Source organism: Thamnophis elegans, chromosome 5 (assembly GCF_009769535.1).
Source record: "Thamnophis elegans isolate rThaEle1 chromosome 5, rThaEle1.pri, whole genome shotgun sequence".
Taxonomy (NCBI): Eukaryota; Metazoa; Chordata; class Lepidosauria; order Squamata; family Colubridae; genus Thamnophis; species Thamnophis elegans.
The window spans coordinates 2,421,188-2,443,799 of record NC_045545.1 but is presented as its reverse complement, the minus strand read 5'-3'; the positions used below and the strand labels follow the sequence as shown (position 1 = coordinate 2,443,799).

Here is a 22,612-nt window from a genome sequence, read left to right as displayed (position 1 = left end):
TATTTTTAACTGAAAGCATCAATAGGTTTTATTTCTAGTTACTGAAATAACTGAAAGCATCAATAGGTTTTATTTCTAGGTACAGAGGATCAGATTGCAATATTAACAAAATAGTATAGTTAAAAAAAAATAACAGCTATGTTATTTTAAAACATTAATACTGGACCTGTTAGCATCAAATTTTCCAATAGTTCTTGATGAATGCTTATGGTTCTGAAGTTGCAAAGCATAATGCTTTTCCCTGGTGGCTACATAATTATGTTCCAGTTGCTCCAGTTGTTCTTTTAAAAGTTGCAAAAACTTCATTAAAAAAATAATAAAATCATTTAATTCCATATTAATTTTACTATAAATCTATTCAAGTAATCTATTCCATTAATAGAAATTGAAATGTCAAATTCTCCTCAGATACATAATACCAACAATTTTGGAAGAAACAATATAAACAGAATTATTAAATCCGAATGACATTAAACTTTCTAAACTGATTTCCAGCTTTAATTGTTGCCAAACATCACCCATCGAACTCATTCCTTGAGCACTGTTATAATTTTGTTGCTTCAGTACTTAAAGTACCTCTTCTGTGAAAATAAGCACTTGTTAAAATGTCTAAATGGTACATTACTCTATGCAGAATTCTGCACACCCTTTTCACGCGGGAGGTGTCCATGCACACGTAGGCTTCTGAATCAAATTTAACAGAAGAGGAGGAAGCATGACACAAAACAGTAACCTCACACATCTATTTGCTCTCTAGAAGTGGTCATAAGTTGTGCAGTACTACAGGGCTAGGAACTCTATACTAGTGGTTTCCATTCTGTCATACAAGGCTAACTATACTGAGTTCAACTATTTTGTTAACTTCTAACACAGGGTATTCAAGTCATAGTTACGTTCACCCATTTACATCTCAAAATGTATGCAGTAAATTTGCTTTACATATTATAGTATTCTGAAATGATAAAAATCACGCAGTATCGCTTATAAAGGCAAAAAACTGAATCTAAGCTGCTGTAGCAATTCTAACTCTGCCGAAGGCCGGTGTAGGAAGACTGAAACGAAATCAAATTGTGCTGTTATGTGAATAATTTCAGGGACTGCTATATTAATAAACATTTCCCTATCATAGAAAACCAAGCTCCCATAACAGCTGAAACAGAGTGTGTAAAGAGAAAATTTGAATCCAGAACTTCCTTATTTGTCTGATAAAAGTCACAGATTATCCCTCTTGTTTGTTTCAATGAGAAAAACAATTCAAAACACACCAATTTAAGTAAGGAGGAAATGCTGTAGGTCAAGGCATGGAATAAATCAGTGGGTGTGTGAATGATGGGACTCTGCCATGTAGCTTTCCTTTCAGTCTAGGGTTGCTTAATAAATTAAATTTAGTCCCTATTAAAAACAGATTAACAGAATAAGAGAGTTGAAAGGCACCTTGAAGGTCTTCTAGTTTAACCCCTTGCTCAAGCAGGACACCCTATGCTATTTCAGACAAATGGTTCTCCAATCTGTTCTTAAAAACCTCCAGTGTTGGAGCATGCAGAACCTCTGGAGGAAAGTTGTTCTACTGATTAATTGTTATAATTATCAGGAAATTTCTCCTTAGTTCTAGATTGGTTGATTAATTTCCACCCATTGCTCCCTGTACTGCTTTCAGGTGCTTTGGAGGATAGATTGACCCCCTCTTCTACATCAGAACTACATCATGGAAATGGATTGTCTTCAAATGGAGCTCCTGTCTTTTAAAAGTACATATAAAGTTGAATTTACCTGAAAATGTTCTTGTACTGAGAATACATTCTGTTTAATACACTCAGAAAATATTTCAACCTTTAAAAAAAGGAAAGAAATACATTGCATTTGAACTTGCAGATGAGAGGTTAATAAAATAGGTCACGTTCCAAACATTTAAAAATTAACATGTGGCATTACATTTGCTTTCAGCTCTTCAGTTTGTTTCTTTAATATCTGTTCCGTCTCATCTGTTATATTTTGCAGAAAAGGAGTGTTCGCAGACGGTTGTCTTATTGCATCAACTAACGGTAATGAAGAAGTTATATTTTTAGACCGTGATTCTACAAATAAAATTTTAAAAAGATCAATAAAAAATGGACATTTTTTCTCAAGGCAACAACCTGCTTTTTTTGTGAAGTCTGTTTGAAGTACCTGGATGAGGGGCTTGGGAAAAACCAAACATGTGCTCCATAGGAATGGTTGCAGGAGAAAAGGCAGACATTTTGGAAGCTATTCCAGCACTTTGTGCTTCAATACTAAGTTCTGCTGTATGTGGATTTGAACAAGGAGGTATCTGTGAAAATATACACAATCACTGAAAAGTGGAAAATCAGCATTAACAACAGAAATCATTCACTTGCTCTCTCAGTTATACCATCCTTTTATACATACACACACACACATATATATATAAAATGTTTGTGCTGATAAATAAATAAAGGGAGACTAGTATAGATCTATTTCAAGCTATTTAGCTCTCATCAGCTAGCCATACCCTTACTGGGAATCGAACCTGTGCTCTATTGCCTCTTAGGCAGATATGTTAACCATTGAGCTACAGAGCTCGACTCCTTATCAGGATATCCCTTCCTTCCTTCCTTCCTTCCTTCCTTCCTTCCTTCCTTCCTTCCATCCATCCATCCATCCATCCATCCATCCATCCATAAAATCTTTTGTGTGGCTTTCAGAGTAAGCACATAGAAAGCATAACTTGTAGCCAGATACTAAATCAGGAGATAAAATAATGTTATCATGTTAAATTAAAAGCTTCTAAACATTCCTACTTTGTCAACTCTAAAAATTCTGTGCATACTTTAACAGAACCTGCAATGCCCTAAGAAAAAGAAGGCAAACACCTAGATAAAATATTTCTAAAAACAATATATGATCTGAAGAGAAACCACAGCTTTTATATATAAAATAAGTCAGAGGGAAAATACATTAGGAAATTAATTCTATTATCCCTGATTTCCCAATGAATTGTTTTAATCATCGGATGCTTTAAAAGATAAATAAATTAAATTTTGAGACTGAAAGCTTTTGAATATCAAAGAGTAAAGCAAACCAACAGGAGAAAAAATTGGGGTGATTTTCAGAATTGGGAGGAAGGAGAGGAATTAAGGGAATAAGGTAGATGTTGGGAATAAATTAAGGCATTATTTAAAGCTCCAGTGTTACAATAAAATAAAGAAAATGGAGGATAAGAGCTAACTGGTTCTTTATTTTTCCTGCCCAACTTTTGAAAAACGAAATTTGTAAATATATTAATCACAAACTGCAGCAATCCTAATTACAGAAATCAGGAAGTGCTGAGTTGTTCCACAAAAGTTAATTTGGCAATGGGGATTGAGATTTGCGATAATGATGGCGAGGTTCTCACAACGTGGCCCATGAATATTTCAAGGAATTTCTCTTTCTTTTAAGTACATGGTATGGACTCTACTCACCTTCAGAAGCCCTCTTCCAAAACAGAAGTGTGATGTTATCAAAAACACAAAAGTTTCTTCAACTGAGGTGCCTTATTTATGGAAAACTCTCCCTAGGAAAACATACTTTCATCTACGTCAATATATTTTCATTGCCAGGCAAAAACATTCTTTCTGAACAAGATTTTAATATTTTTGAACAAAATTTTAATATTTTTTGTATTCAGTTTAATTTTAAATCCCCACTGTACCCTGCAATAATATAATTTAAGTTTGGTAAACTATGTACCCTGCATACAATTTGATAGCGCTATAGAAAAAGAAAATACATTATTTTTTTTATTAAGAAGTTATCCTCAATAACGAAATTGATTTCTTATTCTGAGAGATTTACCTTAGGACTATTAAATCTTAGATGGTCGATATGATTTTGAACCTCAGCTTGTCTTGTCAGCACCTGTAGTTTGAAAAGGTGCAGTAAAACATTTTTGAATGTGGTTAATATTTTCAGCATAACATTAAGTTGCTAAATGTTGTTCAACAACTGTAGATATTGTAGTTGTTACAATAACGAAAGGCAGGAGTCAGGTTCCCATTTCAGGTTCCCCAAATCACCTTAAATCTTATGAGGGTTTAGCAATTTTACTCCTAGATCTCATGGGATTTTGCATACCAATGCCTAAACAATGACTGAAGATTTCATACATTTGAAGAAGTGTAGAATTAAAAGTTTAATTTGATTGGTTTTAGGTATCATTTTAGACCCTTGAGCATCCATAGGTACAGATTTGCTGATCTAGGTCATAGGATGCTCAAAAGCATTCTAACTTCTATAGTCAGTAAGCTGCTAACAAGTCCTGCAAGAACTGTGAAGGGGAAAAAAAAGAATTTTGTTCAGAAAAAAAAAATCAGAGTAAAACACAGGCCATTAGCCAGGAGAACAATATATTAACTACTGTAGTTTTATTTATTATTTATTAAAATCCATATGGGCCATCAAACTGGGCAGATTCAAGGCAGCATACATTAAAACCTTAAAAAAAATAAGAATGCAGAAAACATGAAAATGAAATGATATGATATAATGGGAAGTACATTGCAAACGTAGAAATGGAGGAAGATTGGAAAACGAGCCCTTTCTAATACATAATATTGCTGAAAAGCTAGCAAGCAGGCTAATTTGAAGAAAATGCCAAATAAAAGGAGAGTTCTGAGCCAGTATATTGTCATAAATTAGCTACTACTGTAATATTGCCAGAGATTTATACTGGAAATAATGGATTAATGATTTGGAAACTAGGAATTGTTATCATAAATAAAGATAATTTGAGTTATTATGATAAAGAACAATTAAAATTATTTTCACAGTAACCAGTGAGTTCCAAGGCTGATTCCAGAATAGCAATGGACTCTACTAAAAATAATAATAAAGTGGGCGTGGAATAGGCAAAAAATCACAAACTAGTCTTAATTTGTAATTTTATTTGTTAAAGTTCCATTGAATTTCAGTTCATTTAAATATTCTTCAGCACATGTATGTCACACTGCATTTATTGCAGTATAATTGTATGTATATTTATTAAGAAACATTCTATTAATAAGACTATGGAAGTGGTTTAGGATTGCAATCCCCCCACAATCAAGAATCCGGAAGAAACCCCCTTGTATTTAATTTAAATTAACAAATGTTTAAAGTTGGTTTCCAGCATTGATTTGGAGATCTAACTCAAAAATCAGTGATTGAATTTATCCATACAGAAGCAGAGCTAGTTTATATGCAGGTAAATCACTTTAAATCTACCTCCAGCTGTTGATCAAGTTCAAAAGTTCCATTTTCGTCTTCTTGATTTCTGATTGTATCAGATTCCAAAAATGTAAATGCTTCTAGCACATCTTTACCAAGCAAATTTGTGGAAGATTTCGTTCTTTTAAAAACAAAGCTTTCATTACTTCTTTTTAATTCTTTGACTTTTGGAGAAGTCTCAGAGGAATCGTGAAGTCTATAATAAACCTGGTGTTCATTGCATTGGGGATTATGAAAATTTTCAGTGTTATCCAGAAAGTATTGTTGATTTTGATACTCTTTGTGGGTAGAGGTATAATTTAAGTCTTCATTAAGTCTTCCAGGTTCCTTCTGGATTAGAAATTGTGAGTCATCCATGTTGCAGTATTTGCTGTTACGAACAATAACACCCTCATCTATTAAAGATAGCTTATCTTGAGTCAAATCCCAATTTTTGACAACTAAGTTACAACTTACTTTCCTTTCACTATTCTTCATTTCTTCTTTGGGGCGAAATATCCCTGTATTTTCCGAACTCTTATTTTTTATTAGCACTGTTTCATCAAAACTGTCAGTAAGCGATATCTCTGGGATAGTCTCAGAATCAATTAATTGGTATGTGAAGTCTTCTGTTGGAAAATGACGTAAAAGGACATCTGACATTTTTGAGTTGGAGAACTCTTCATTTCTTCCTGAACTGGTAAAACCGCCAAATTGTATTTCCTTTCCTGATGTCATGGCAAATTCTACGTCATTCTTGTTTGTCAATAGCACCGCATTTACTTTCCTTTGAGACAATTGCTTTTGGCAGTCTGAATTTTCATTTGACAGGTTGCTGATAGAAGATGTCAATGTGGAAACAGTTGGGGAGACATATTTTACAGAAATGAATTCTTCTAAATTCTGTGAATCACAACTACATTGATCTCTATGTTGTAGATCTCCATCATAAGGCAAATCTTCTTGCTCATTGTCAGTATTGTCTTCAGAGTAAAGCATATCAAATAATATACTATTCACTTACTTTTCATATAGCGAATGTTGTTATATTGAAATTACTTCTATTTTGATCATATTCTGCATGATTTCAAGCTCTGTAAGATTTGAGAGAACACATTTAATTATCTGAGTTATGAATAAGAAGACAATTAAATACTGTAAATCTTCCATTTCCTTTCTGTAAAATTGTCATAGACTCATCATTTGATGCTTGCATTTGTTCCAAAAAAAAAAGAAGTCTATGTGATAACCCAAGGATCTAATTTGGGTTGAAAGACACATATACCTACAATGCACATCAGAACAATTATATTATCTATGTCAACTGAATCACGGCTTCACATGTGATTAAAAATTAGACACATACAAAATAGTGATTTTATATAAAATTTCCTCCAACATTCCCACTTTCTATATAAATCAACTCATTAATGTGCTAATTTTGAAATACACCAGGATGACAAATTTTAATTTGAATCTAGGTCATAATTATAAAGTGCAAACAAACTTGGTTTGGTTTATTGGATTTATATGCCGCTCTTCTCCCAAGGACTCAGGGCGGCGTACAACATTAAAAAAACACATATTACAAAAGTTTTTTAAAAAACTTAATATTAACATCTGCATGCTTGTTTTAAGACATTTTTATCTTTCTTCCAATACACATATTTTCCCAATAAAAGTCGCTCTGTACACATATGTATATAGGGCTAAGAACTTCAATATATACAAAAAAATAAGAAATTTCATTAGATTATAAAAAGTAGAAATTATATACTGTATATATCACATAATGGTAAATCAATAATGAACCTTGATACTTACATACGATAGGGAAATATTTGTTTAATTTTCAAGAAACAAAGATAGTTGTTGCAAGCAAAATAAAAATCCTTACACGGCTTCCTCTGATCTAGTTTAGTTGTAACCAAAATATAAGGCTCTTCTTTATTAAGTGTATTTTATTTCGTCAGTTGTAACTCTATACTGAACACAGCTGGCCTGGAGAAGTACAGTATCTTTAATAATGCAACCATTCACCTTGTTACTTGCTACTTTGATCCTGCCCTTATTCAGGATATTCAGCATAAAGAGAATAAAGAGTAACAAGTCCACATTTTGAAAGCCTGAAATTAAAGTAAACTTAATCTATTTATCAAATAATGTTTATTTTCACTGGGACTGATTCGATGTGTTTATAAGTGAAACGTAACATTTGAGGCTCTCATAAACATGTCTATCTGCATGTAAGGACTTTAAATAATTTATTTGTGAAAATTAATTATTTAACCACCTACTCCAGACAACATATGGGACTGCTTCCTAAGATCATGAGCAGACCTCTGCACCATATTCATGAATTATCTCTAGGTAGGTAATTTCTAAGAATGTAGATTTAGCAGTTGTAAAGGGATGACATCACTGGGCATTTCTGCCAGAATTTGAAAATCCTTTTAAAAGATAGTTTTCTTAATTATTTTACTCCTTGTTTTAGTGAAATATAATCTTCTCATAAAACAATGCTTTGCACAGTAAAAAGCACTTATTACCAAAAGATGATAGAACAGCGATGGCTAACTTTTTTGTTGTTGGGTGCCAGAAATGCAAGGGCGCATGTGCAATAGCGCATGTGCATGCTGCCACTCATAATGCAAAGTGCGCCCCCACATGCACATGCGCGCACCCCCCCCCCACGCACCACACTGCTTGCCTCCAAGCTGAGCTTGGTATTTCCTCCTCTGGGGGGGGCTTGGGGAGGTGGTTTTGCCCTCCCCGGGCTCCAGGAAAACCTCCGAAGCCTGGGGAGGGCGAAAAATGGGCCCAATGGGCCTACCAGAAGTTCGGAAACGATCCATTTCTAGCTTCTGGAGGGCCTCCAGCGGACCAGGGAGGCTGTTTTCACCCTCCCCAGGCTTCAGGAAAGTGTCCGGAGCCTGGGGAGGGTGAAAAACCAGCCCAACAGGCAACCCAGAAGTTCAGAAATGGATCGTGAAGCCTGAGGAGGGTGAAAATGGTCTCCCCTGGCCCTCTGAGAGGCTGAAAATCAGCGCATGTCCATGCTGGAGCTGACGGCTTGCATGCCACCTGTGACACGCGTGCCATAGGTTTACCATCATGGTGCTAGAACATGTAATCTGAGAATGAAGTACTATACCTGTTCCCACTATAAACTCTCCCCTTTTTGGCAATGTTTAAAGTATAATTTTCTCCCAAAACGGAAAGTAGCAATCTGACAAGCGTATGTTCAACTGTTATAGAGCAATTTTGCTATATTATAAAGTATAAAATAAGCCTTGTGCATGGCATCGGGCCTGGGTACCTGAGAGGCCGCCTCCTGCCAATTACCTCCCTCAGACCGATCAGATCTCACAGGTTGGGTCTCCTCTGGATCCTATCTGCCAGCCAATGTCGGCTGGCGACTCCCCGGGGGAGAGCCTTCTCTGTTGCAGCTCCAGCCCTCTGGAATGAGCTCCCCGTGGAGATCCGGACCCTTACTACCCTCCCGGCCTTCCGCAAAGCCACCAAGTCCTGGCTGCTCCAGCAGGCCGGGGGGCTTGTGAAACACCCAGCCCCACGGAAATTGTGAATGTTGTGTTTTTAAAGTGTTGTCTTTGTCTTTGTCTATTTATCCCCTTTCCCTTGTCTATTGTGAGCCGCCCGGAGTCCTTCGGGAGTGGGCGGCATACAAGACAAATAAATACAAATACAAATACAAATACAAATGCACTATTAGGTACAATAGGAAAGTCTCGTATAAAGAAGACTGAAAAAGATGCCTTGCACCTAGGTGTACATTTTCTCCCTTTGAACATTTAGCAGAAAAAAAATATGCTGATTGAATTTGCCACTACCCAACGCATACCCCATAATAGACACAATTTTTCTATCACCAGCATGCAAATAGGGTAGCCCTTTTCATCTGAAGTAAGGTTTTAGGAATTAAAAGCTGCATTTCTTAACAAGTTACATTTTTTCTAATTAAAGAGCAAATGAAGTTGTTTTTCCGTCAGCTACATTTGAAACAAAATTAAAATTCCTGTCAGTTTGTTATTAATATTTGAGACACAAAGCTCACATACACAGTGAGAAACTGATGGCTGTGCACATTAAGGAGCCCCTAATATTTAAATCTATTTGTATATGTATATATATAGTTGGAAAAATATACTGACTTGGCAAGAGACCAGAAAATTTTATCTAGCCCTAATAAATAATAAAACAGGATTTGTTTATTAGGCGTCACAGGTAAACTTATAAAAAGCAAATTTCAGAAACATTAAATTCCCAGTGAAATACTTTAAAAGGTATTTTAGCAATACAGATAATTTTCCGAATGAATGCAGAAATTGCATGCAGTACTCACTGTAAGAAAGGATTATGAATTTCTGGTACTTGTATCATAGGAAAATAGTATATTGCATGGCTGAAGGGGATAACAAATTGTCTAGAATGTATGGCCTGTTAAGTGTTTAATAATGCGGTTCTCTTACATTAATCACTCTCATGCCACAGATAAGTTGCACTAGTACAGCAAGTTTTTTGGATGAACATGTTCTGGCTGTCAAGCAAGTATTAAATATGATTTTTTCCGCCCCACCTTTTCCTGGGTGAATACATTTATTCTGAAACAGTGCCAAGAACTGTTGGTGAATAACTGATTATTTCATTGCCCCACCCTTTCTCTAGCCGCGCCAATTTCATTAACGTTCGTTCTGTAATTTAAAAGAAAAAAGAGCCAAAGTCCAAATAAATCCTCAGCTACTACACAGCTCCAGTGAATCCATTCTTAAGCATTACTTTAAGGCTTGCCAAGCTTAAAAATTAATCCATATTACTCACTACTAGGTCAAAGTGGTTTGGTGGATCAGTGTTATGCAAACACAATATTGTCAGAAACTTCCTCACAGGGTTAGTGTTGAGGGGAAAGAAATTGGACAATACTTTGCACATCACCTGGGGTTCCAAGAAAAGGCAGAATATGCATCTAGTGAATGAACAAGGAAAGGCATGACTCTAATACAATTCTTGAACAGTGGTTATCTACTGTTGTAATATAGTTCCTTGTGTAGGTGTGGGTCACCCATGGCGCAGTTCATACCAGGGCATGCGGAGCCACGCTGAACCACACAGGAGAAAACAAACTCCTAAAACTCCATAACATCCTGATAGTTCATAACATAACATCCTGAGATGTGCCCTACCAATGACGCCCAGGATTTGACCATATATAGACAGAACTTCTCTGAGCAGTAGATTAGAAATTGTACTTTTACAGGTTGTTTTTACTCACATGCTATTGCTCCTCCTGCCTTTGTCCTATCTCAATAAAAGGGGCTCTCAGACCCCCAATCTGGGTCGCTCCATCCCGAGAAAGGTTGTGTCCTGTCTTTTCTCCACATTGGCCTCATGGACGAACCACGGGAACGTTACAATCTACTTTCTAGAAGGAATCCTCTAAAGGATTTGATAGGTGTATTGTACTGTACATATTTAACACACTTATTAACTGCCCCATCTTATAACTTTGGGTGGGGGCAACAGACCAAAAATCCCTAAGGATATAAATAATGAAATAATCACAAAAGATATAACAAAAGTGAGCATGCATAGAAGAACCCCATGTAATGGTCAGTTGAAACCTAAAGCTAGTTTATAATAAGTTTGGGGGATGCATATTCCTCAACTCACATAGGTGATTGGAAGAGCCGAGGTGGCGCAGTGGTTAGGGTGCAGCACTGCAGGCCACTTCAGCTGACTGCTATCTGCAGTTCAGCGGTTCAAATCTCACCGGCTCAAGGTTGACTCAGCCTTCCATCCTTCCGAGGTGGGTGAAATGAGGACCCAGACTGTGGGGGCGATATGCTGACTCTGTAAACCGCTTAGAGAGGGCTGAAAGCCCTATGAAGCGGTATATAAATCTAACTGCTATTGCTATTATTGAAACATGTCCCAAAGAATGGAGGCAAGCATATGCGCCTTCATTCACAAGTATATTAATCTTTTGAATTAGTTCAGAAACGGCAGGAAATGAAGCTTAAAGAATGATTGTTTTTTCACAGACGCTGTCAACAGCTTCATTCTCACGACTTCTTCATATATAGGTAATTCTCGACTTATGACCAGAGATGGTATTCAGCCGATTCTCTCTAGTAGCGGTGGCTGCAGGAGGCTCCGCCCATCCACCGCAATGCAATGCGCGACCTTATGCGCATGCACAGATGGCGCATGCGAGCGGAGCGAGCACACCTACACAAGCGCTCACCTTTGCGAACTGGCAGGGAAGGCAAGTGAATCCCACCGCTGCTTATAACCACAACTGAGCTCAAAATTTCTGTTGCTGAAGTCAATTGTTAAAATGAGTTCCCCCTCCCATTTTATGAGCTTTCTTGCCACAGTTGTTAAATGAATCACTTCAGTTGTTAAGTCAGCGACAGTTGTGCTGTGTAAGTGGCTTTCCCATTGATTTTGCTGGTCGGAAGTTTGCAAAGAAAGTGATCGGATGACAATGGGGCATTTGCAACCGTCGTAAGTATGAGTCAGTTGGTAGCCTCTGAATTTTGATCACGTGACCATTAGCAATGGTCGTGTGAAAAAGAGTCACAACTTACTTTTTCCCCCCCCAGTGCCGTTGTAACTTTGAACGGTCACTGAATGAACTGTTAACTCGAGATGTATCTGTACTTTACTCTCCCTGTGCAGGAGCGACTGGAGTGCTCACATCAATAGTTTAAAAACAAAAAGTGAACGAAAGGACGATCTATTATATATATATTGCGTGATCCTGTCAATGCACAGAAGTAACCATCCTGGTCCTTCCCCATCGCCCGAGACCGACGCGAGGGGAGCTGTCCCTTTAAATCTCTCCCCCTCCCCTCGGAATAGAAACCTAACCGTAGGGGGGAAAAAAGGGGGAGGAGACGGGGAGGAACAGGGCTCATCAACGTCACCCTCTTCTTCTTCTGATTGGCCAATGCAAAAGATGCCGAGAGGAGCGTGACTGATTGGCCAATGCAAAAAAAGATGCCGAGAGGAGCGTGGCTGATTGGCCAATGCAAAAAAAGATGCCGAGAGGAGCGTGGCCGATTGGCCAACGCAAAAAAAAAAAAAAAAAAAAGATGCCGAGAGGAGCCGAGAAAGGGGGGGGGGGGGCGGAACAAGCGCCGGATTAATAAAACAAGGCGGCGCCTTAAAAAACAAGAGAGGAGGAGGAGGAAAAAAAGGAGGGGCGCGGGGGCTGCGGGGCGCGTGCGCCGCGCGGCGCGAGCGCGCGGATGGCCGTATTTTTTTTTTTTAAGGCGGCGCCTTAAAAAACAAGAGAGGAGGAGGAGGGGGAAAAAAGGGGGGGGGCGGGGGCTGCGGGGCGCGTGCGCCGTGCGGATGGCCGTTTTTTTCCCCCCCCTTCCGTTTTCCCTCCCCTCGTCACGCAAGGGGGCGGAGGGGGGGGGAGGGGAGCGCCCTGCCTTGAACCGGGCAGGTGGAAGCCGAAAGTGGGGGAGGCCTCCCGGGAAAGTGGGGTGAGGTATTTTCGGAGACGACGGCCTTGAGCTGTGGATGGCCGAAGGGAGGGCCCCGCCTGCTCGCTCGCTCGCTTGCTGGCTAACCCGAGGCCGCTGGGGAATGAAAGCGAGCGAAAAAGGAACATCCCCCCCTCCCCAACCTTCGTGGGCACCGCTGAGCCTGGTATATAAACGGGGGGAGCGTCCCGGCGGCCTCTTGGTGTGGGGACGAAACGGGGGGGGGGGAGAGGCAGAAGATGCCCCCTGAGAGACAGTGGGGAGGAGAAGGAGGTGAGGGAGGAGAAGAAAGGCTGCCCGTGTTCGGGACGCCGCATAATTAAAAGGGGAGCCATTTTGAAAGGAAAACCGTACCGGGGAGGAGGATTCGCCTCAGGTTTTGTGAGGAAGGGGCCGCATTTGGATTAGTCAGAGGCTCCTCTGGGGGTGGGGGAGGGATACGTTTTACTTTATTTATTTATTTATTTATTTATTTATTTATTTATTTATTTATTTAGGGAGACAGGCTTTATCTCTGTAGGAAGTCATTTCTTTCAGCATTTGGATTAGTCAGAGGCTCCTGGGGGGGGGAGGGATACGTTTTACTTTATTTATTTATATCTATCTATCTATCTAATCTATCTATTCATCTCTATATCTATATCTATATCATTTATTTCTATATCTATCTATCTATCTATCTATCTAATCTATCTAATCTATCATCTATCTATCTATCTAATCTATCTATCTATCTAATCTATCTAATCTATCATCTATCTATCTAATCTATCTAATCTATCATCTATCTATCTAATCTATCTATCTAATCTATCATCTATCTATCTATCTAATCTATCATCTATCTATCTAATCTATCTAATCTATCATCTATCTATCTAATCTATCTATCTATCTAATCTATCATCTATCTATCTATCTATCTATCTAATCTATCATCTATCTATCTATCTATCTATCTAATCTATCATCTATCTATCTATCTAATCTATCTAATCTATCATCTATCTATCTAATCTATCTATCTAATCTATCATCTATCTATCTATCTAATCTATCATCTATCTATCTAATCTATCTAATCTATCATCTATCTATCTAATCTATCTATCTAATCTATCATCTATCTATCTATCTAATCTATCATCTATCTATCTAATCTATCTAATCTATCATCTATCTATCTAATCTATCTATCTAATCTATCATCTATCTATCTATCTATCTATCTAATCTATCATCTATCTATCTATCTATCTATCTAATCTATCATCTATCTATCTATCTAATCTATCTAATCTATCATCTATCTATCTAATCTATCTAATCTATCATCTATCTATCTAATCTATCTATCTATCTAATCTATCTATCTATCTATCTAATCTATCTAATCTATCATCTATCTATCTAATCTATCTATCTATCTAATCTATCATCTATCTATCTATCTATCTAATCTATCTAATCTATCATCTATCTATCTAATCTATCTATCTATCTATCTATCTATCTAATCTATCATCTATCTATCTATCTATCTATCTATCTATCTATCTATCTATCTATCTATCTATCATCTATTAGATTTCTTTTACAACCCCTGGTATGCCCAATTATGGGAGGAAGTTCACTGCTTCCATTCTCTGTCCATCGGCTCGTCACAAGAGACCATCCAGGCACAATATTTTTACTGTTGCCTTTTTGTTACATTTTGTTGTATTTGTGCTTTTGTATTTGTGTTTGTACGGATAAGAGCCTGTGGCCTAATGGCTAAGAAGTCTGCCTAGGATGCAATACAGTCCAGGTTCGAATCCCAGTAAGGATATGGCTAGCTGAGGAGAGCTAAATAGCTTGAAATAGATCTATACTAGTCTCCCTTTATTTATTTGTCAGCACAAATACAACAATATATATATATATATTTAGGGAGACAAGCTTTATCTCCGTAGGAAGTCATTTCTTTCATCATCTCTATAAGGGGAGGGGGGGGAAAGTATGCCAAAATGGGGAGACCAAATGGAGGCTACGTGCCTCTTATGTTTTCCGGGGGGGGGGGAAATCAGCAGAGAATTTCTCTCCCATTAATGCTGATTTTCTTTGCTCTGGAAAGGATTAATAATTATGTTGTCTTCTGAAAGTTGGCGCTCTCCTCCCAATTAGCATTTAAAAAAAATTGGGGGGTCCCGGGATGACCTGGCTTGAATGGATGTTACATGACAGGATGTTTTTTTAGGATCCAACAGACGTTTTTTCACCATTTTTCTCTTGCACAGGTTGCTTCGTAGCGTCCTCCCTTTAACTGTACGGTTCTTAGTTTGTTGGATTTGTAAACTTGTAAACTTGTGGAGTCGTGCCAAAGCCATATTTTCAGCACTTGCTTAATATATTTTTTTTAGCGATTTTGGCCAGCAGATCAAAACACTAATGCAGAAAACGATACTTAGGTCTGATTTTTTTTTCTATTAAGAATTTGCAATTCAGAAGTTATATAACAAAACCTAATGAAGGTGGCTGCCAATCCTTTAAAGCTCTGTGGACTACCTCGCAATTTTTAATGTATTATTTTATTTTTTTTAAAAAAAATGAATACAAACTAAACCGAGAAAAAAAAATTAAACAGAAAGCTAAAAGCGCAAAAAATGAAATAAAAAATGCAAAGAAGTACAGGCAGTCTTTGCTTAAAACCATTCATTCAGCATCAGAAATTGAGACACTGAACAAAGGAACTCACCAACTCCCTTGAAGTTATGATGGTTGTAGCACTTCCATGATTACGTTGATTATGGCCTGGGGGCCTGGGAACCTGTTCACACATGCAACTAGTTGCCAACCACTCTGCGATCATGGGATTGCCATTTGCTATCTTCCCTCCAGCTTCCCCCCAAAGTCAGAAAAGGTTGCTAGCACTATCCCAGATTTCCGGGGGCTGGCTGGAAAAGTCCAAGCAGAATTTTGGCATAGAGTGTTTGCAGCATGGTGCATTTGCCATGTGCTTGGATTTTGGGATGGATGCAGTGTGGGGTCATTTTGCTGTCACCTCTCAGGGAACAAGAGGGAGTTCTCTTACCTCTGGGGCCTGGCTGTAAACGCCCCATGCTGCAAACACTGTGCTAAAATCCTGCTTGGATTTCAGGATAGACATTTTCTAGTCAGACTTTTTAACAGTGACAGGGTTGCCTTCTGGAGGGATTTAGCCCCCACCCCCTCATAGGTTTCAGTATGTCCACCAGGCAGGTTTTTAACCCTGGAGTGCAGGGATTATGGTGGTTGCACCAAGTAGCCCATGATGTCTTGCCTAACTGCTTTCCTCAATGACTGAAGATTTCAGTCTCAATTGTTTTAAGTCAAGGGCTACCTGTAGCTTTTTTTTTTACAGCAGTTATAAGTACAGCTGCAAATTTATATTTGAACTTTATGGTTACAACACAAGTCTCTTCTTTCTATAATGTATCTTGTCCAATAATCAAAACCATAAATTCTCCAGTAGGTGGACACATCATCCAGACATGGGTTAACTGTCAGTATCCAATAGAACTGAGTCTACCAGTTGATAAGTCATGTCCTCTGTGATAGCTCCTCCCAGCTTAGACTCAGTCCTATCCTTGGACAAGCTGTGTCTTTTGATCTCTCCTACCTTGATTTAACTAATTGGCAAAACTTCATATCCAAATTCCTTCCTATTTCGATCAGTTGGCTTTTGCTATTCCAAATTCCTCCTTATCTGAAATTCGGGGATTCTGCGGCTTCCCTGAGCCTTCTGGAGGGGTTCAGGCCTCGGGCCTCTTCTAGGCTTAATTGGCTCGTCGGACAGAGCGACAAGCCCATGGGTATATCCCTTCAGCCCCTGTCGTGCTCCTTACTCCCCTCTACTGCTGCCGCTGCAAGCAATCTCACGGAGCAATCTCAATCTCACGGTTCGTTGCTAATTACGGCTGGTGTGGCAGTGCGGAAAGCCACAGCTTTAACCACTGCCACTTCAGCCGCAGTCATTTGTATTTTTACTGTTTTTTCTTATCCAAGAAGTCAACTTACCTATCTCAGCAAGTTCCATCATCTCTATGCATACAATAATGTCTCTGCAATTATACACAAAAATGAAGTTCCTTGATTTTTTTCCCAGCTGTTTGGCCAATCGTAAAAGAAAAAAAATATGGTCTCAATTGTGTGTTAATCTTTAAAACCCTCTAATTCAATGTATGTATTAGAATAAAAAAAAAATCTTTTTCACATCACCACCAAAGTTGATAAAAAGGCCTTTCTTGTTCATATTTCCAACATAAATATGAAATGCCTTCATCTATTCTAGAAAATTTATCTGGTGACATATACCAATTTTTATTAAAAACATTCTTTTAAGATTGTGATGTATTATAAATTACAATCCTTTCAAGCACTTATTTTCCTTTGTTTCATCTGTACAGAAAGTCCTTGATTTAGAACCATAATTGAGCCAAAAATTTCATTGCTATCTAAGACAGTTATTAACTGAGTTTTGCCCCATTTTATGACCTTTGTTCTGATTAGACCAGCTTTTCTCAACTGGGTCCATTCAAGAGAGATTGCTGGTTGTAGGCTTAGTATTAATCCTAATTAAATCCACAGTTGTGTGATACTTAACCAAGATTGATGTGGATGTATAATTGATTTAAAAGAATTTCAATGGTTTGTAGCAGGCGTGGTATTTACTTACCTTCCCTATCGGTTCGCAAATGTGAGCGAATGTGCATGCTTACTTGCTTCGCTTGCACACACCATCTCCGTGCATGTGCTAAGCCTTCTGTACATGGGCTTTTTGCTAAAAAAAAAGGGCCTAGATGGGATGCCATAGAGTTGGGGTGGGTGGGCAGGGCCACCTGCAATTTCTGCTACTGTTTTAGGCAAACCGGTCCAAACCGGTGGAATACCACCTCTGGTTTGTAGCATGTAGAAAAGGAAAGATAAACCTCATTTTCTGATTGACATGCTGTTATGTATAACAATCAGATTTTTAAAGATAGGACTTTTGTTGGATTAAAAATAATTGTTATTGTATGGAAGATGGGATGAGGAAGAAAGCCCCATGATCCAAAGACCCTACATACCTATTTTAGAGAGTTGTCTGTTGAATTTTTTTATCCACCTTTATTATTTTTATAACTGAAGGAGGCCAGCATATTTAATATTCCTTCCTCTTCCCATATTCCCGATAATGCCATCCTATGAAGTGAGTAGAGCTGAGAGAAAGTGACCGGCTATCAAGATATCAAGCCAATTTCATGCTTGAGGCAGGACTAGAACTCACAGTCTCCACAGTCTGGTTACTAGCTTGGTGCCTTAATCACTAGATTAAACTAGGTCTCTTAATTCTTGCTTCCTACTAGAGCCACTCCTCATTTAGTGACCACAATCCATTTCAATGACTTTATCATTAAGTGAAATAATTACTGAGCAATTCAGGATAGTTTGTATGGAATTTCAGTTGAGGAACGAGTAGTGTTTATTAGTCACATTGCCAATATTTCATTTTTTTTCAATGAAATATTTGTTTACATAGACTATTCTGTACAGAACAGGTACTTTCTTGTGGTTTATTTCTGAACCAAAATATTCCTGTTTGTGTTGGATATAGAATAAAAACAGTTGTTTTATTGTTTAGTCCAGAGATGGATGAAAACATACCGTATTTTTCACAGTATAAGATGCACTCCCCCCCCAAAAAAGTGGGGGGAAATTTCTTTGCGTCTTTTAGAGCAAATATTAAAGTGGGGGGAGGGGGATTGATGTGGCAGCGGTGTTTGGCACTGCCACCTGTCATCGCTGCCACCACTCACTGCCACCGGGGAACATTGGACCCTTCGCTATCGAACAGCTGATCGGTGTTTGGATTGGCCTCCCGGAATACCGCCGATCAGCTGTTCTTGGCATCGGTGGTGGAGATTGGCGGCAGCAATTCCCATCGCTTAGAACAGCTGATTGGTATTCCGGAAAGCTGAGCCAACCGCCAGTCCACTGTTTGGCAGCAAAGGCTCCAGTGTTTCCCGGCGGCGATGGCAACTCAGCTCAGTTGACCAGTGGTGGGTGCAATGGAGTGGAGCCCTGACGAACCACATGCTGGGACTGCGATAACATGCTGAAACTGACCAGGCTGTTTGCTGTTTGCTGCAAGGACGCTAGCCAGATCAATACTGGATGGATGCTGGGAGACAGGCAGATTTTTTTTTCTTGTTGTCCTCCTCTAAAGCTAATGTGACAGACAGTTTCATTTGTACTGGCCATGATCAGTGAAATCATACTCAACATCTCTGTAGATTTTGTTTTGGCCCAAAGATAGAAAAACAAAACCATTCCAGGTTCAGTGGAATTTCCAGAAATTGCAGTATTTGTTTCTTGGTTGAAACAAAGTGTATTTTCCATTTTGTGTACAATTCTAGTGGGAATATGCAAGAGAGTATGATATTGAGTTCTCATTCTGATATTTTTCTACCACTGCAGCAATTTATTAGGATAAAATTTAAAACTAAAGTAATTTGACACTATACAAATGAAATTGAAAACAGCATTTTCTACTTTCGTTGCAGAAATACAACTGAACGACTTACACAGATTGTAACACAACTTCTGAATGTATAAGTGATATCTGATAAGAACCTCCTTTTCTAATCAAGGAAGAATACTGCAACAAGAATTTGAATTTTATTAACTCCAAGTCTTGAATAACGTATTGGGGCATTGTTATGAGAATATTTTTTCATTCCTTGGTGATTTTTCTACATGCTGCCTAATTGATAATAAATTCATTCAGAATGTGAATTGATGGAAGATGTCATTTTGTTAAACATGTGTGAAGATAATTCATTTCATGTTCGTTACAGGTAGGCATATATACTAATTTTTAATACATTGAAAAATTAACTTAAGGCTTGTATCTGAATGCTTACTTTAATTATTCACAATATTTCAATGGCTCAGTTTATGTATGATTAATGATCCTATTATATTCATTTTAATTGCAAAATTAGAGTTTGTCCATGATTGACCTTTTCCATATACTTGTAACATCTGTTATAAGAGCATTGTAACAAATGATCTTTTTCTTTAATGTTTCAAATTTTGCTTGAAGCTTCCTTATTTTTACCTGTGCTGAGCCAAGCTATGGAGCTACATATGTGAGGAATGGTGTTTAACAGGTGTAACTGGTACATTGTTTTAAGAGTAATTTAATACATCCCTGTTTGTTCATGTAGGATAAAATGAATCTTGTGTTTGTAGCACTATCATCATTTGGATCTATTTTTCTAAAAACACCTGTAGACTTTTGCCAAAGTTACGAAGATAAATCTGCAATAGTGAGTTTCCTCATATGGATTTGATTTATTTGCTGCAGCCTCTTCTCCCATAATGCACCAAGGTTTTGAAGAGGCAATTTTTTAAAAAAATTGGTAGGTAGATAGATAGATATATAGAGAGAAATACAGTAGGTAGGTAGGGAGAGAGAGTAGGGAGGGAGGGAGGGAGAGAGAGAGGGAGAGAGAGAGAAGTACAGTAGGTAGAGAGAGAGAGAGAGAAGAGGGTAGGTAGGTAGATAGAGGGATAGAGAGAGAGAGAGAGAAATACAGTAGGTAGGTAGGGAGAGAGGGTAGATAGGTAGGTAGGTAGATGTTTCCAGGTGTTTCCAGGTGTATTTATCCATGTGCTGGAGAAGGAAATCTCTGACAACCTGCAGCATCTAAGACTTGTTTCTGCTGGCACAGTACTTAATCAATGTAATTCTCATCAATCACTCTAACTAAAGAGCTTTCCAAAGGGGGGGGGGTAGTTTTCGCAGTCTGCAAACCTCCCCAAAACGGTCCGTTTTTCACGAAAACAGGCCCATTTTTTCCCCAAATAAAAGGCATGAATAACCAGGGGGGGGGGAATGGGTGGGTCTTGCAGAGTGCTCCTGCGGGGGGGGGCCAAAAATGAGCAAAAAACAGCCCATTTTTGTCAAAAAATTGCATGCATAGACTCTCTCACTCTCACTCTTAATGTAGGAATATATACTTTGTTTCCTGTGCATCATCATCACACTTGAACCTGCTGTACCTGTTCACTATAATAAAGAGCCCCTCGCTTGTTAACAAAACTTGTTTGGTTTTGTTTCTCAAAACTGTTTAAATGACTATTGAATAACACTAGCTTGCTTGGTTTAAACAATTATTGAATGATACTTTTTGTAATTTAAAGTAATAGAAATTACAGCATTTCCAAATAAAATGGACTAAAGCTTGAGAAGAATTAAAATATTGACAGTATTATTTTTAAAAAGCAGGATAAATTATTGAATGATATCTGTACATGAATACAGGAAATGATATGCAAGGATCTGAGTAAAATGGGTTGATTGTTTAGATGCAAAATCAAGCATCTTAAGCAACAGTCTAGTGCAAATATTTACATTGCATCCATAATATCAATATACCCAGAATCCAAAACACGGCTGCTTGTCTTGATTTATACAAATAAATCGAGAAAAGTTTTTAAAGTGCCATATACACCTGTCTGGGCAGTGCTTCCGATTTAAATAAATTCGAAGACTGAACACTTTACTAAAAACCTTTTTAAAGGATGATGTTCAGTTGTATAGGCAGCTATGCAGTCCCAGGAAAAGACAATGTTTTAAAGAAATGCAGTCCTGTACTATATTTGTACTTTCAAACCCAAAATACTGCAGAGCTCTATCCTACATTACCTAAATTGTATTATTTATTGAGTACTTGGTTATATAATAATTGTTCATGGGAAAGGAAGTTGTTTTCATAGCTACATAAGGCTAGAGGGAGTCATTTAGATAAAAATCCAAACTCTTATTTTGTGCAGTAATTCCAATTAATCCATGGATTACAAAATGTGTATCCAAACCTACTTACATGCACTCAGCAAAGGATGAAAATTGGCTCAAATTGTTACAGTGGTTGGACTTCTGTCCTAACATTCAAAGAATTCTGTTTTTTAGCTTAAATATGTTATTCCTTGTATTAAAATCTGAAATAATAGGGGACAATTTGGCCTTCTATTTGACATTTTTTTAAGGTACTGCACCTGCTCCCCCCCTTTCTCCCCCCCCCCCTCAAGACAAAACTTTAAAAAAGATCTGGCTTTCCAGGCTTGGAAAAGTTTTCATTTTTTGTTTCAAACTTATTGCACTTTGCCTGAGTCCTCCTTAAAATTAGGAATATTAATACAAATTAATACAATGAAAATTACAATTTCATTTTTTGCTACTGTATTGCACAGCTTTTTAAAAAAAACATTTGTGTCTGTGTCTTTGTATTTGTAATACACACACTAACATATACACAGACAGTACATATATACATACCCGTAAGCCAAAAATGAATTAGTGGTATGAGGGGATTACACCATTTATTGTAACATTAATAGGATTGTATCTTTTAGGTATGGGGTGGAATATATTTAATTTTAATTGGATGTGACATTTAACATAAGGCGCCCGGAGAGAACCTATCAGGAGAGGAGAGGATTAGTTAACATTACCCTACTACAGGGTTAAATCTTTTGTTATTGCAATTATAACAGTGCTGTAGTCAATTTTGTTATATCATTTTAATAAAATGGAAGAAAATACCTGTTGGCTGTTCCTGAGCAATGCTATAGGTATGTTATAGGTAGGCAAACTGGGACACTTCAGGGGCAAAATATTTTACTTTTCCTGCACAAGCTAAGAATGTCTGTCATATCGATGTGCTTAGGCTGCGGAATGTCAAAAGCTAAGAGGTATAGTATTCTTTCAGTAATTTCATTTTGTATGTGATAGCTAATTGTGATTTTATCAAAAAATCTATTAAAATAACGAGGAAGTAGACCTTCTCTTCAGAGTGATTTTTTTCCTACAT

The 22,612-nt window shown here is 37.8% G+C and overlaps 2 protein-coding genes across 3 annotated transcripts in view; one reads left to right on the top strand and one right to left on the bottom strand.

The window, feature by feature from the left end:
• AKNAD1 (AKNA domain containing 1) overlaps positions 1 to 16,794 on the bottom strand; it is a 26,471-nt gene extending 9,677 nt beyond the window's left edge. Inside the window, exons 1-7 of the mRNA XM_032217690.1 lie at positions 16,773 to 16,794; positions 5,242 to 6,242; positions 3,835 to 3,897; positions 2,167 to 2,308; positions 1,933 to 2,075; positions 1,771 to 1,830; positions 167 to 300 (exon numbers count right to left, since the gene is read on the bottom strand). Coding sequence (XP_032073581.1) covers positions 167 to 300; positions 1,771 to 1,830; positions 1,933 to 2,075; positions 2,167 to 2,308; positions 3,835 to 3,897; positions 5,242 to 6,242; positions 16,773 to 16,794 — 1,565 coding nt within the window. The remainder of the gene's footprint in view (positions 1 to 166; positions 301 to 1,770; positions 1,831 to 1,932; positions 2,076 to 2,166; positions 2,309 to 3,834; positions 3,898 to 5,241; positions 6,243 to 16,772) is intronic.
• GPSM2 (G protein signaling modulator 2) overlaps positions 12,633 to 22,612 on the top strand; it is a 27,268-nt gene continuing 17,288 nt past the window's right edge. Inside the window, exons 1-2 of one of the 2 annotated variants that reach the window (XM_032217835.1) lie at positions 12,633 to 12,903; positions 19,298 to 19,591. In XM_032217835.1, the coding sequence (XP_032073726.1) occupies positions 19,533 to 19,591 (59 nt within the window). In that variant the 5' untranslated portion in view covers positions 12,633 to 12,903; positions 19,298 to 19,532. The remainder of the gene's footprint in view (positions 12,904 to 19,297; positions 19,592 to 22,612) is intronic. The other variant, XM_032217836.1, reaches the window with a different exon arrangement.